This window comes from Tenrec ecaudatus, chromosome 6, assembly GCF_050624435.1.
Source record: "Tenrec ecaudatus isolate mTenEca1 chromosome 6, mTenEca1.hap1, whole genome shotgun sequence".
NCBI lineage: Eukaryota > Metazoa > Chordata > Mammalia > Afrosoricida > Tenrecidae > Tenrec > Tenrec ecaudatus.
In genome coordinates this window covers 118296386-118311723 of record NC_134535.1, presented here as the reverse complement: position 1 = coordinate 118311723, position 15338 = coordinate 118296386, and the positions used below count along the sequence as shown (strand labels likewise).

At 44.2% G+C, this 15338-nt stretch overlaps 1 protein-coding gene across 1 annotated transcript in view; it reads right to left on the bottom strand.

Annotated features, from left to right (window-relative positions):
- GRIN2B (glutamate ionotropic receptor NMDA type subunit 2B) overlaps positions 1-6746 on the bottom strand; it is a 370685-nt gene extending 363939 nt beyond the window's left edge. The window contains exon 1 of the mRNA XM_075553089.1: positions 6336-6746. Within this exon, the coding sequence (XP_075409204.1) occupies positions 6336-6746 (411 nt within the window). The remainder of the gene's footprint in view (positions 1-6335) is intronic.
- Between the last annotated feature and the right edge of the window lie 8592 nt (positions 6747-15338).

Genomic DNA, 15338 nt, shown 5'->3' with positions numbered 1-15338 from the left:
AAGCCATGCTGCCCCAATGAAAGGCACCTGCGTGGACTTCCTGGCTGGTGATAGGTAGGCACGTAAGTAGGGGAGTATCACACCCCTTTGGGGAACATGGAAGCTCTACATGGAAGACCCTCCCCTCCCCGACCTTGCCTTAGGTACCTCTTCATGTTTACATTTCTAAATGTTGAAGGAATAAGAAAAGTGTGATCATAAGAATCGTGCTTCCCTGAGGTCCCTGGAGTGTTCTAACAAACTCTCCAAACTAAAGGACTCAGGTATCCGGAGTCACAGGTGTCCTGCGGGTATCCGAATTTGTCACTATCAGACCAGAAGTGAGGGTGCCACAGTTGCCCTTACGCTTGTGGCTGATATCTAAGGTCTTTAGGGAGACTGGTGGTATGGTGGGTTGTGCGGTGATATCTGAGCCCTGGTGTAGGGGGTCATGCGCTGGTCTTCTAGCCACAAAGTTAGCGGTTCGAAACCACCAGCGACTCGGCAGAAGAAGGGTAAGGCTTTCTCTTCCCTTGGGATTTACAGGCTCAGAAACCCACAGGGGCAGTTCTGCTCTGTCCTACCAGGTCACTGTGAATGAGAACTGACTAAGTGGCAGAGAGGTTTGCTTATTTGTTTCTTTGGGTTTTGAGGGATAGTTGACAGTCGGAGGGACGTGTAAGATCAGGCCTAGCTCTGGGGATTAAGATCAGAAGAAGATGTTTGGGCAGCTGGTATGAAAATTGAAACAAAACCGCAGTGTCTTGAATGGACTTCGATGAAACAATCCTACTATAACTTCTCCTTTGTGTTTTTCTTCCTGACTTCCCACCCAAGTCACTCTTACTAGGCTCAAGGCTGCGGCATAATAGTAAGCTCTGAGTCTATCATTGCCTACACCACTTTACTTGCTGCATGGCGCAGCTCCAAAATGGCTCGTGTTTTATTTCATTGTTTCTTTTCAATACTGTAAAGTGGCTAAGGCACAAAACTAAATCCAACTCTGACGAACCTTAAGCTGAGTATGGTGTGCCTGAAATGGTTCCTTTGCACAAAGTTTCCGAGCTGGAGACTAAGCCTCGGGAGTCACAGCCCCCGGTTCAGTGCTGGAAGAGCCGTGTTGTCTCACAGAGAGAGCACGGACTTCAAGTTAAGTAGTTCTGGATTGTGAATCCTTAGCTCATGGGGAGCTGTGCTATCCTGGATTAGTTACTTAACCTCTCTGATTTAGAATCGAAAGACCCAAGAAAGAGTCCAGCAAATTAGCAGAGAGGCCAACCGGAAGGAAAATGGAAATATATCTAGCTTCAGTTCATTATTTGGATTTAGGCAGGCATCCTCAATCCAGGATCTCAGGGGAAATAAAAGCAAGTATAGCAAAGGCAAAATAAAATAGGTCTTTACACACAAGCAGGGACCTGCCAAAAACCACCTCATACATTTTTAAACACCATCCATTACTATTCTGAAACATCTTCTGTGACAAGCTATAGCTTTTCAAAAAATGTGAACTTGCCCTTCGGGGGCCCTAACAGGGTTCCATACCGCTCGAGAGCCTCCCCCTCCCGTGCTGGGTAGGACCAAGGCTCCCATTCCAAGCTTTCTCAAAATTTCTACCATTGGCCATGGTGCTACTAATTCTGCTTCTTTACCAATATCATGAAGCCTCCCCTTCTTCAAACTGCTCCTTACACCCTGTGTTTTTTTGGTATCACGTGGCAGTCGGCTTCCTGGAGAGCCGGTGTGGCACTTCTGCGCCCCCCCAAGCGGGTCTCGGTGAGCGGGAATCCATCTACTGTCAATGGTGTGGATGTTAATTGACAGGAGAGGACACCAAGGCCTAGAGTAAGTTGCTAGTGACTAGCCCCAATCCTGCATCCGGGAAATGAGGGTGAAAAACTGTGCTGTCTTACTGCTAATTCTGGGCTTCCAACAGTTCTGATAACCAGCTCCCCTGCTGCTTTCCTCCACGACACGGGGACCTCCTCACTGGAGAAGCAGAGCATGAGTCCATGCGTTTATTCACTGCTGCTGCAGGTGCCGCTGAGTTGACTTTCAACTCACAGTGACCGACCAGTGTGACATAGCACAGGGTTTTCTAGGTTGTACTCTGCACAGGGGCCGACCACCAAGATGTCTCTGACCAGCCTCTCGCCTGGTAGCTCAGTACTTCAACCATCCTCCCCGCAGGGCTACGTGAACACCTGCCATTTGACCATTAAACTCGTGCATCTCTAGTTTCCTCAAATGTGTTCTTATAAAACTACTGTCTTTACTACATGATAAATTTCATGAACACAAAAATCTCAGCCCCATCATTTCAGTCTTCCACACGGGCACTTAGGAAGTGTTTATTTGAAACACATTAGCAGCAGCAGCAGCAACAAAAACCCAAGTAAAAATATAGTGTTAATTACCAATTCTCTAGGAGAGGGAAACAGGATGGGACGCTTATTCATCGCCTTTCAGACTTTTACTGTAGGTCTATAAAGCTCCAGCTTTGTAAAATATTTGTTTATAAGTGAGGCCCATGGGGCTTAAAAATAAGCTTTGGTTTATTTATTTAAAATCAAACACCCTTGACTCTAGAATGTCAGGTCCTTTTTGGGAGAACCTCACTCAGAGGCTTCTTTGTCTGAGGTTGGGCTGGGGTGGAGGAGAGGGTGGGGGTGTCTTTTCATATGCCCTCTTGTAATACCTTTAGCCTGTGAACCTTTCTCTACAGCTGCAGTAATCCCGGAGTCAGTAAGAAATGGCCATCAACAGATGAACAGACCACCAAATGGGATGCCTACATACTATTATGCATTCATGAAAGATATCATCCTGTTCTGAGACATGCTATGAGCTAGATGAACCTTGAAAACATTATGCTGAGTGAAACACACCAGTCACAAAGGATAAAGACTACATGATCCCATTTACATGCACTGTCTACAGTAAATGCATAGAGACCAAAGTGTATGAGTAGTTACCGGGGGCATGTGAGAGGGGAAATTGGGAGAGTATTGCTTAAGGAAGGCTGAGTTTCTCTTAAGGATGATAAAAACACTGGTAGTGGAATCTCGTGATGGCTATACAACATGGGAGAATGAATATACAACATGGGAGAATAGAATTAAAGTCATGAAATTGTACATGGAAACGGTTGACATGTTTTGTCATAGAGATTTTGCTACCAGAAAATAAAAAGTCAGATGTTATCTATTTAGGCTGTTAGAAAAGGGCCTGGAGATAATTGCCCAACTCCTTTTGTTTTTTTTAAGGGGACAGAGAAATATGAGGTGGGATAGCTGCGTGAAGCAGCCGTAGAAGAGGGGCATGGGGAAAGAGTCAGAGAGGGGTCTGATGACAGCGACCTAAAGAGTCCACCTGAATGAAGGGCTTCAATCTCGCTTCTACTCGCCAGGAGAGGTTGTCACAACATCACTGCACAATTCCTTCATTCTCTCCTGTAGTTTGATTCACAGACGAAGATAAGAAGCACACTGTGACTTGGCTATGAATCACGTGACACAATTATTTTATTAGAATTAAAAAAAAAGATTCATGGCTTCTTTGTGCCACTTCACCTTTGGTGCTAAGTTGTTTTAAATGTGATTTACTTTTCACTGGATCTGTTATCATCATTTCATGTGGCGGCGGGGATTCTTTGGGTCTCCTTTGTTTTGGGTGGGCAGCTTGGTTCCCTTTGCTTGTGGTCAGCCACAAGGAGCACACTTCACGACACCAGGTGTTCACAGATGCTCTGCCTTATTTCGAAGCTCTCGGTTCTAGACTGCTAGTGAAGTGCTTTAGTTAGCGACCACAGTGCTTGCTCTAGGACAGAGGGGAAAGTAAAGGATGAGGGCAGACGTGGGTGCCTAACCATATTTTTGGAGAGGCAGTAGAGCATAAAGCCTCTCAGCCAGTGACCAATACAGAAGTCCTGGCTGCCACAGAGTGACTGTTATTTTGATTACATTGTTTAACTTCTCTGCTCTCATTTTCCCCAATTGTAGAGATAAAAAATAATAGCACTCAGATCACTGTGTTGTTAAAAATTTTCGATGAAACTGTGCACACAGACCACTACAGGTCTAGCATTACATTGTAAGCACATGCAAGGCTCCACGGAGATGTGTGGCAGGGTTGGGGTGGGATGAGGGGGGTGGACAAAAGAGTCACATCACTGTAGATCAGGAGGGTATGGGGTGGGCACTGTCCGGTCCAAGGTCCAGATACGACCCATGAAAACCATCCCGGCTAGCTAACACCGCAGGCCTCAGTAAAGAGAAGCAGTCCCTGCCATCCTATCCCAAAACCAAACTCACTGCCATTGAGTCCATACTAACTCGTAGCAAGCCCCCCTGGGCTCCCAAGGCTTGGACTGTTGTTTTGAACTGCTGACCCAGGGCATCTCAGCCCAACAAATAACCACCCCACCACCTGGGCTCTTTACATTAGGGGTGGTTAAGGAAGCATTTGACCAGGATGGCCCACAGATGATGTCATAAATACCAAAGTGGCATTCCGCAGAAAAAAAACATCCCCTTCCTGGCTCTAGATAATCTGAATGGTACCAAATTTTCTTGTCTTGTTGATTTGAAAGAGACACAAGACAGAGCCACCAAGCAATTTAGCCAATAGCCTTTTCTACAACGGGGACAAAAATAGCATGGGTTTACAATAGCTCATGTGAGTGGGGGAAAAAAGGCAACAAAACATTTATACCTGTTGTACTTTCAAAATAAGCGCATGCTCTTAAACGGTGAGTCAACATTTTGGCTCTTATCCATATTAGCATTCTTTCCGTGAAATAGCGTGCCCTGAAAATACCACTGCTGAAGTAGAATTTTCTAAAGACAAGATGTTAAAAAAAAAAATTCTAACCACAGCAAAAATTCACTGTCGTGTTGACATTTATCCCCTGTCCCTAAACATGGGATACCCATGCCAGTACTTAATTTCTGACACATGTGCCTCTGCCCATGTGAATCAGTAAGTTTCTCAAATGATACTGAGTGCTCCTCCACCTACTTCTTTCAACTTGACCTCTTCTCAGCTGAAAACAGCTAAGCTCCAACTCGGACTCCAGTCTGTTGCCAATAGATGGCGACAGTGGTCCCACAAGGCTATTCCAGTCTGTGGGATGCTACTGTAAGGTGGTGGTTCTCAGTATGTTGGAGGTGTCTGTGCGAGGTCTAAAGGTGTTTACAAACACCATTAACGCCACAGCGTGCCCTGGAAGAATGGAGGCAAAGGCAGTCTTGAAAATGATAAGACGATGAAAAAGATGACGATGCAAAGTTTTAAAAAAAAAACACAAGGGGTGAAAAACCAAAAAAGGTTGTACTTGTGGCAAGCTGAAGCATTTTACAATATGCATGGCAGCAAAAGACAATATATGTAGAAGTTCTGTGCCCTAAGCAAGGGGCGATATTTAGTAAAACGAGGGAAAATACCTGAAAAAAAAAAAACCAGAAACCTATCAAAGTGTAACATAACCAAAGCAAACACAATGCACTTTTCTGTGGTCAGGGTAAATAAAGATCAATGTCATCATAGCAATTAATTCATTCATTTCCATATGGCAATGAATCTAAGACTAAGACAGACAGCTAAGATAGAGCTGTGCTTCCCAACCTTGCTTCCACGCTATCATCCCCGGGGAGCTTTAAAAGTCCAGTAGTCCAGGGCAGCACATCAGAACCTCTGGGGTTGGGCCACAGGCATCCGCAGTACTGGAAGCTCCTCAGAAGACTCCAGTGTGTGTTATCAGAGTTAAGAACTTCACATCTAAGCAGGGGGAAACGGCTACTACCGGACTGAAATCCACTGGAAGGTGTACCTGCACGCGGTGGGAGGACTGCGCACACATTGCAAGAAATACTTCCCCGCCGCATCTGTACCTTTGAGGAGGGGTGCTCCTTGCCTCAGGGGATTTATCTTAGATATTCATGAACTAGCATTAAGGTAAAGATTGAGGATAGAGTTACCTGCAGAAATAGGTATGAGCGAGGAAGACTAGAGAATGCTATGTTTTAAATCTTTTAAGGAATTGTTCATACATCCATTTGAAAGACATTGTCACATAGCTACACATGTCATTCAGCCTTTCTTCTGTCCCTTCAGTCAGTCCATGTACAAACCAATGGACACACAAGCCAGTCTGAAGCCACAGGCGCTTCTAAGTACCAGACTCTGACCCTCCCGATCACGTCCAGTGAGTAGACCAATTCCTGATCTATCCACTCACTCACTACATTCTGGTCATTTTCTGTCTTTAAGGACTAGACGGTGCATTGCAACAAAGGGCTCACTTTGTTTTTGTTCTGAAACCCTTAGACTCCTTCCAAAGCACCCCTGGTTTTTACCTTATCTGCCATGATCATCGAGGAGCCCCCGTGGATACCCAGGATGGGGGTGAGAGTCTGGGCTGAGATAAAATCAAGGATCTGGGCGATGGCTTCCTGGTCCGTGTCGTCAGCAAACACCACGCCCTGGATCTTCCGGTCAGACATGAGATCGCAGATGCGGGTGATGATGCTCTTTGGGTCGGTCTCATTCATGGCTACCAGCTCCACACGGGGCACCACGGAGAGATGGTGGAAGTCATCTTTCTCGTGGGCATCCTTGATGGCCACCTCGTCCGAAGTGCCCACGAGGATGACAGCAATGCCGATGCTGGGGGAGCTCTTCTGAGAACGCGCTCTGGTGCCAGACACGGCCAGGACAGCCAACACCAACCAGAACTTGGGAGAACAGCACTCTGTTCTGAGCTTCATCTTCAAGTCTTCGACTCCCTGAAGACACAAGGAAAGAGAATGGTTAAAATAAGGCACACCTTCCATACCTCTGTTTGAAAAACTGGCCACCGCAAGCCACAGGCTTTGTCTCCTTTCACAACCCATCAAACCCAACCTCTGACTTCTAGGCCAGTTTCTTAGGGTGGGTGTTTGCTCAGCAGAGTGAGAGAAAAGAAATTTTCCAAAGCATCAAGAATCCGTGAGCAGTACAAAGGAAAAGCTGCTACTACTAAAACCATCGACAGCAAACCAAGCCCCAAAGTCCAAACTTGGTGTCACTAAGTAGACTCAGACTCTTAGTGACTACGGGACAGAAGAGTACAGCCTCATACGGTTTCTGAGGTGGTAGATCTTCAGAAGGAGACAATCCCAATCCCTCTGTGGAAGAACAGCTGGTGGATTCAAACTGCTGACCTTTCTGTTAGCTGCCAAGTACTTAACCACTGTTAAGCTTAACTGCCAGGGCTCCTTCAACAGCAAACAGACGGAGACAAATGAGGAAAAGAGGATGTCAGTAGTCCAGGTAGCCGTGCCCACAGCAGATGCTCAGGAGACACTAGGCCGGCTCTTGCTAAGGCTGCCTAATCACTGGCAGCACCATCTGAGTCACTCCGAGGGCACGAGGGTGGCCAAGACCAGGCAACGTGAGCAGCAAAGTGTGCTTAGCGGAGGAAAGCAACACAATGCGGCTTGGATTCTGCCTGCCTTTCCTTCAGTCTCTCTTCAAAGACGGCAATAGTCAACACGTTCTTCAGCGACACTCAGAGTTTTAGGATATTTACACTGTTGCTGCCAGGTACAGTCAGCTCAGAGCAACTCCTTATCACCGCCCCAGAGGGTTTTCTAGGCTACAATCTTAAAGAACTCTGGTTGGCATTGTGAGTTATACGTTGGGCTGCTAATCGCAAGGACGGTGGTTCAAACCTACCGGGTACACTCGGGGAGAAAGGCGAGGTGTTTTGCTCCTGTAAAGAGTCACAGTTTCGGAAACTCACAGGGACAGTTCTGCCCTTTCCTCCAGAGCTGCTGAGTCAGAATCCCTCAGTGACGGAATTTGGTTTCATTTTCTGCTTGATCTTTATGGGAGCAAACTACCAAGTAATCCTCCCTAAGTCTCTATGTCAGTTCAAACCGCCAACCTTCAGACTAGTGGAGATAGAGTCAATTCATATGACCCTTGTAGCAATCATCCTTTTTGTGGTGGATTGAAAATTCTAGTCTCCATGGCTGTGATTGTAATCCCATTTTGGAGGGAGCGCTCTGTTTCAGGATGAAGGTAAAATGGATTCTGGGGCTCCGCCTAAGTACAGGGTGTGAATTAAGTCAGCACCTTCTGAATCCTTCAGGAAAGAATCTGCCGAAAGACAAAAAGCCCACCCCCATGGAAGTGATCCCTCTGCAGAAAAGAGCCATCTCAGAAATAAAGAGGGAAATCCCAGGCGCATTGGAAGAAGAGCCACCAGTGGAGCGTGTTTTGGGCCTGAAGTGGCAGCGGCTGAGACCAGAGACACCAGAGACCATGGCACAGAGACGATGGAACAGAGCAAAGGAGCCAGGCTGAGACCAAAAGGCATAGGTGAAAAGCCATGGAACAGAACAGAGCAGCAGCGCAAAGCCTGAGATTGTGAAGCAGCGCATTGGTCTGGTTTCTCGCTCATGGAAACAGAGGCCAAGACATCACGTGGCTAAGAGGCTAAGGACTAGAGAGACTTGGCTACTGGCAGAGACAGGAGGCTACTGCTGTGGACCAATGACTACATCCTCTCCATTTACCGATTCTGACCTGTGGTAACCTGTAGCTTCCCTAGTAAGCCTCCGTAATCCCAAGTATTGTCTATGAGTTCTGTGTGGCTATGACAGCACTTGGACCTCTGTCGGGGGTACTAGGGAAGCCAGAGGAGGGCAGGTCCGGCCTTCCACATGGTGTGCTCATTAGTTGTTCCAGTTTTATCCATTGCACTGCCAGGGCTCCTCATAACTTATATTTATAGTTTAAAATATAAGTTATGTGGGTTATACACTGGCTGCTAGCCAGGTCAGTAGTTTGAAACCACCAGTTGGAGAAAGATGAGGCTCTCTCTTCCTATAATGATTCATGGTCTCAGAAATCCATGAGGGCAGCTTTACTTTGGGGCTTTACTATAGGGTTGCCATGAGTTAGAATTGACTCAATAGTAGTGAGATGTGTGTGTGTGTGTGTGTGTGTGTGTGTGTGTGTACACATACACACAGAGGCTTCAAAAAGCTTATGGAAAAAATTCATTAGCTTCTAATTTTATTTTTCCAGTAACTTTTGAAATGCCTTCATTTCACATGAGGGGCTAGCCCCACAGCCCCCAAGAAACGGAAAAAAGTTTCATTGGGCAGAACTTTCATAGTACACATTTTTCCCACAGAGGCAAGCAACAAGTAACTCCCTCTGAATTATCATACCCAGTGGCATCCCCTGGGAACGTTCTCTCTGGTCACAGTGAATATTTTTGTAAAAGCAGTTTCACTCAAACCTCGTGTGTGTGTGTGTGTGTGTGTGTGTGTGTGATGGCCAATTTAAGAAAACGGTGTGTAGCTGTGAAATTTTGTTTCCCGCTCGGGAAAAATGGCACAGAAACTGCAGTGGTGTTGAGCACAGCTTACAAGGCCAGGGCTATGGAAAACACCTCACGTGTATCAGTGGTCTTTCTCATTTCACAAAGGTGAAATGTTGATTGATGACAAACCTCATTCTGGACATTTGTCAACTTCCCAAATGGATGAAAATGTCAACAAAATCCATGCACTTGTGCTCGAAGACATGATGGACCATTGAAGAGTTGGGCAAGTTATCTGGACTATCTTGGAGCTCGCGCAGTGAATTGTAATGGAAGATTCGGGAATGAGAAGGATCAATGCAAAATTTGAGCCTCAGCTTCTGACTGACAAGGAAAAAGAGCCTCAACTGGACACATGTTGTCCTTTGAAAGAACAGCTCCCACTTTTTTCCCAAGGTCATTTCGGGTGACGAGACATAGTGCTATTCTTACGACCCGAAAGCAAACATCCATCAAGCCAGAGGAAGACGCCATCATCACCTCATCCAAATAAAGTCTGTTGAGTGAAATCAAAGATCAAGATGATGCTCATTTTTAATTTTAATGTGAGGGGACAGTGCATTTGGAGTTCTTTCCACCAGGTCAGACTACTAATCAAGCTTTCTATTTACAGGTTCTGAAAAGACTTCCTATCAGTGTGATCAAAGCAGACCTGAGTTGTGGCAGATGGGGGGACCAGTTCTGTCACCATGACAACGCACCTGTGCACACAGCCATCTCAGTGCACCAGTTTGGGGCACAAAGCAGCATGTCTCTCTTGCCCCACACACCTGACTCAACTGGCCTTGCTCCATGCAACTTCCTTTTTATTTCTACGAATGAAGAGGGACATAAAAGGACAGCACTTTGACAACATAGAAGAGGTGACGAAAAAATTAGGGAGGTGCTGTCAGCCATCTAAATGCATAAGTTTGAAAAAAATTTCCAAGAATGGAATCACAGATTTGACAAATGCATTAAGTGTAATGGAGAGGACTTTGAAAATGATAAGGTTGTTTTGTAAAATATTTAATTGAATAGTTTTAGAGGGAAAAAAGCAGGGTTTTGGGGGGTACACCCTCCTAGATATATATAGTTGTATATTTACATATTCTTTATTTACATAATATTTAGTGTGTAATTCCTAATATTAAATTATAAGAATCAATATGTAATCAGTATTTATTAAAACATTATCTCAATTGATCCTTATAATAACTCAGCAGTGTAAGATCTCCCAGTAAAATGATTTATTAAAAAAAATAATAACAATAACTCACCAGGGAAACAAAGCAAGAACAATATAATTGTCCCCATTTTATAGACGTTAAAGCCAAGGTTCAAGGAAACTAGTGATTTGTCCAAGACTAAGAAATAATTCAGTGACAGAAACCTGAACCCAGAGGTTTGAGACCAATTCATGTTCCATTCCACTACACAACACTGTCTCTCAAATCCTGAATTACCGCAAGAAACTCTTTGACTCTGATGTGTAGATGCTTTACAGTGTGGTGACTTATGCAAAGGCGATTAATAGTGCCAGTGACGCGAGCGCTGCCTGTAAGCAGGCTTCCACTTTTGCTTTCTATGGCATCCTCAGCAGGGACCTTCCTGGTGACTCGATGGAGTCCTGCTTTCCACTTCCAAGTGTGGCCCTGTGTCTTACACTATAAACTAAACTAAGGACCCAACTCTCAACAGAGTAGAAGCCTCTTCATGTCTCACATTTCTTCAAGAATACTTCTTATTTAAGGACGGCAGGTCCTGTTTATATTGTATTCATTTGTTTTAAATAATCACTTCATGCACACCTGTTTTATGCTGTATATTGTGTGAGGGTTTCCTTGGATGCAGTCTCTTCAATCTTCATACATTCACTGCTAATGTATCAATCCCAAATCACAGTGATCCTATATAAGATTTCCAAGACTGTGCATCTTTATTGGAACAGAAAACCTCATCTTTCTCCTTCGGTGAGGCCGGTGGGTTTGAGCCACTGACCTCAAGGTTACATGCCCAATGCCTAAATTTGACATTTTATTTCCATTTCTCAAATGGACAAAATGAAGTTCAAAATGATCATGTCATTTGCCTGAGGTGACACACTTTTAGGATCTCACACTTGGTGTGACATTATAAGACTGGCATGCCAATGTAAGCAAAGCCTTTTATATTTTAAAGAAACTCTCTGTAAATTGCACCTGGAACTGGAATAAAAAGGGGGAGCACAGTAAGGATGAGAAAGCTACTTAATATTCCCTGCTTGTTTTTAAAAAGTTGAGATATTGGATGTAAAGTTTAGCTAACAAAAATAAGAAATAATCTTGTGAGTATTGAATAAAGAAAGATAAAGGTATTTGAGATCAACAAACCAACTTTAAAAGGCATTAATGGTTTCAGAGAAAGATGCTCGGGACATTTTGTGGCTGAGGAAGCACAAGATTCAATGCAGTTCTTGGCAGAAACCCTCTTGGAACTCCTGCGGTTAGAGTCAGTCTTCCACACCGCCAAGGGGGAGACCTGTACCGACTGCCTGGATTGTCACTTGCGAATAAGACAGGTTCAGTGGCTCATGCCACTGATCAAAGTTTACTCCTAACCGTTTTCCTGTCTCAGGCTCCCTGGAACCAGAGAATGACCACGCAGACCATGCGGATACATTCTGATGAATTCTACCAAGACTAGCTGGGAAACCAGGCCCTGAGCTCTTTCTCTCAGAGTTTGGAAAAGAAAGTACAGAGTTGAGTAGCATTGAATTTAATGGGAAAAGGCAGATGGGCTTAGCACCTCAAACAACTGTGGGGGGAGGGGGATAGCAATAATCTCCGCGATCCCAAGGACTGGTTTTCCAGAACCAAACGGTGTAGAGTGTAGCAAAACCCAGCAGCCAACTTCATTCCAAGAGGACTCTAGTGCTCTCGTTCTAAATCACTAAATGAGATTCTTTCACCGTGACAAGTGGCCCATTCTGCCATGACAGTTTATTAACATTAATGCACTCAACACTCTCCTCCTTTGATGCTTTATTTGCTCTCTTTAAAATATCTCTTGTGCTCCTCTATTTCTTCTTACACAATTTATTATCCTTTTGTTACGCAATGGCTACTGTGACACCCGAAGAATAGGATATCTGGTTTTACCAAGCACCTTTTTCAAACTCAGGATAAAGCAAAGCACTTTACAGAGCAGTACATTATGGGAGATACCAGTAACAGAGGGATTTTGAGAGAAAGAAATAGGCTGCTCTGAATACAAACTCAATTTTGCACATTAGAGGGGAGTTATGAAAGAAAACACACAGGCCAAGATAAGCCAAGGAGTTTTGTTCCCTTCCCTGAAGCCCACACTTAGTCTTGACACTCCTGCTCCGGAAAGTCTTACATTTCTGTATCCCACCCCACTCCCCTCGTCCAGTAGAATTGAGCATTATTTCCTTTGTGTTTTTCACCATAGCTACATTGATCACTTGAACACAAGAATGAATCCATTATCTTTATACACTTCAGTGTCTGCCTGTCTTAGCAAGCTGCAACCTTCTTGTGGGCAGGGATTATTTCAGTCAAGCAGAAATTTCTTGAGCACTTATGACGTAGATAACATTGTGTTGTCTTTTATACTTTTTATTGGTAATTAATCCACATGTACAATTCAACGGTTTAATCATATCAAGAAGACTTGAACAATCATTGTCACAATCAATTTTAGGACATTTTCTTCTTCCTTATATTCATTGTTATTCGTGTAATTTTTTAAATTGTGGCAAAAATACACACAACAAAATATTCTCCAGTTCAATAATGTCTACATGTATAATTCAGTGCCATTGATTATACTCTTCATGTTGTACAACTATTATTGATATCCCTTTCCAAATGATTCTGCCACCATTAACAAACTCAATGCTCCCTAAGACTCACTTAGATGGGTACTTGTTTGACTACAAGCCTTTAAGACGCCAGACACTATCCCAATTGATAGCAGGGCACCATCTGCTTTCTTCACCACATTTTGCTGTAACACATTTATCTTCAGTCATCTCTTCATGAAGGTAAGTATTAAGCAGGGCCATATTTTAAGAACTAACTGTTCTTGGATTGGAGCTAAAATTAAGTGGGAGCCCAGAATCCGTCTGCTTGTCCGTGGGTTACGAATGACTCCGATTTATTTTGGTGGTCATTTATGACAAAACCAACAACAACAGAGCACATACACACAAAAGGAAAACATTGTCCATCATCCCCCTGTGGTCTAAGGCAATTTCACTGATAACCTCAATCATTTATCCAATGGCATAGAATTTAAGGTGCTGTTGATGTGAGGAGTTTAGACAAGATCAGTCCAACTGTGAGCTGCAGTTCATGAGTTCTTGCTTTGTACAGATTGATTTCTTAGTTGATTGAGCTCTGTTTACACTGAGCATGGGGATTGGTGCTACAGGAAAATTCCCCGTATCATATCTTACAAGGACTGATCCTTGCCAATCAAATGAAAACCTGTCATATTAATGCAAGGGGAGCATTGAGATACTAAATATATTGTGGTTCTGGGTCTCCTTTCTTTGGACATTCACTAAGCTGGGGTACCACCCAAGATGCAATAACTACCATTGCCACAGTCTTGGGTGCTTCCTCTCCCATCAGGATATTTCAGTTCTAAGCCTAAGGGGATAGATGATTTTGAGGTAAGACCCAGTTTGTTCAATCGGGCTTCCACGTCGAATTCCTTCTGGTCTGGCCACTGGGAGATGCCATGTTCCCTGTAAGGCCAGCATCTAAGGTCATCAGAGTGTTAGTCCATGGCGTGGTTCCCCGAGGGTTGCGTAGAAACATATTTGAAGTGTCTCCCCAGGAACACAGAACCAGGTTTATTCTCCCCTTACGGTCCCGATAACTATTGTTTAGCATCCTTTCCGGATGTGAGGTTGCTCCTCCCCATTTACCCACCACACTCAGCAACAGAAATCTCAGTGCCTCCTCTGAAATGTAGAAGCTCATCTCCCCGCCTCCCCCCTGGTCTTCACTTGATTTTCCAGTAAGATTCTCCCCTCCTTCCTGTGGAATGTTGATTTTTCGCAACCTTGTCTCAATGTTGTACAGCATCAAATGAATGATCTTCTCTCATTTCCCCTGTCTTGGATGAGTGGCCCCAGCCAATGGGAGATCTCTTCTTTCGAGGTGGTTCTTACAAAGTGCACATAAGTAGGTGATGTATGGTTCATGGCCAGTAGGTAGACCATTGCGATCGTTTATTGTGCCAGCCTGGCCGATAAACACAAGTAGGAATAATTGAAGGGCGGAGGGATAAATGACTCGGTGAGCCTCGCCTTGCTTGTTCTGTGCCTCAATTTAAAGGGGTACACTACCTGTGGGATGCCTAGCCTGTGGACTGTGTTGCTGTAAATTTAGGTCCCTCCAATACCACAGGATTGGAATGTTCGTCTCTGGAGCTGGGGACTGACATTTGGTGACAGTTGGTGAACTGCCTTGCTGTTTGCTGCCGGGATATAGATAGCCCAGCTCTCTCTACAGAAGGGGACTGGCAACTGGCAGCTCTCAAGCCTTAAAGGATTGCTAGTGTCTTACTGCTTTATAATTTAACTGTTAATTTCTTGTACCATCTATCTGTATATAATTTAACCGTTCATTTCTAGTATTATATATCTATCTTTATAAATATATTTATATATAATTACTAGCAATCTGGTTTGTCTCTCTAGAGAACCCTGTCCAACACAACCTTCTACCCCATTGTTAGGGAATTGGTCTCTAGCTAAGATTTGCTTAATTGTTTCTCCTTATAGCAGTAGACTCATACAATGTTTGTCCATTTGTGATTGACTAACTTCACTCGGCATAATGGTTTCCAGTTCTTTCCATGTCATGCAATGTTTCGTGCTTTGATCATTGTTTCTTAGGGATGTACAGTATTCCATTGTGTATATGTATCATGGTTTTTTTGTCTTATACTGTTGGAATTATACTGCTGCTTCAAGTTTCTTGCTTTG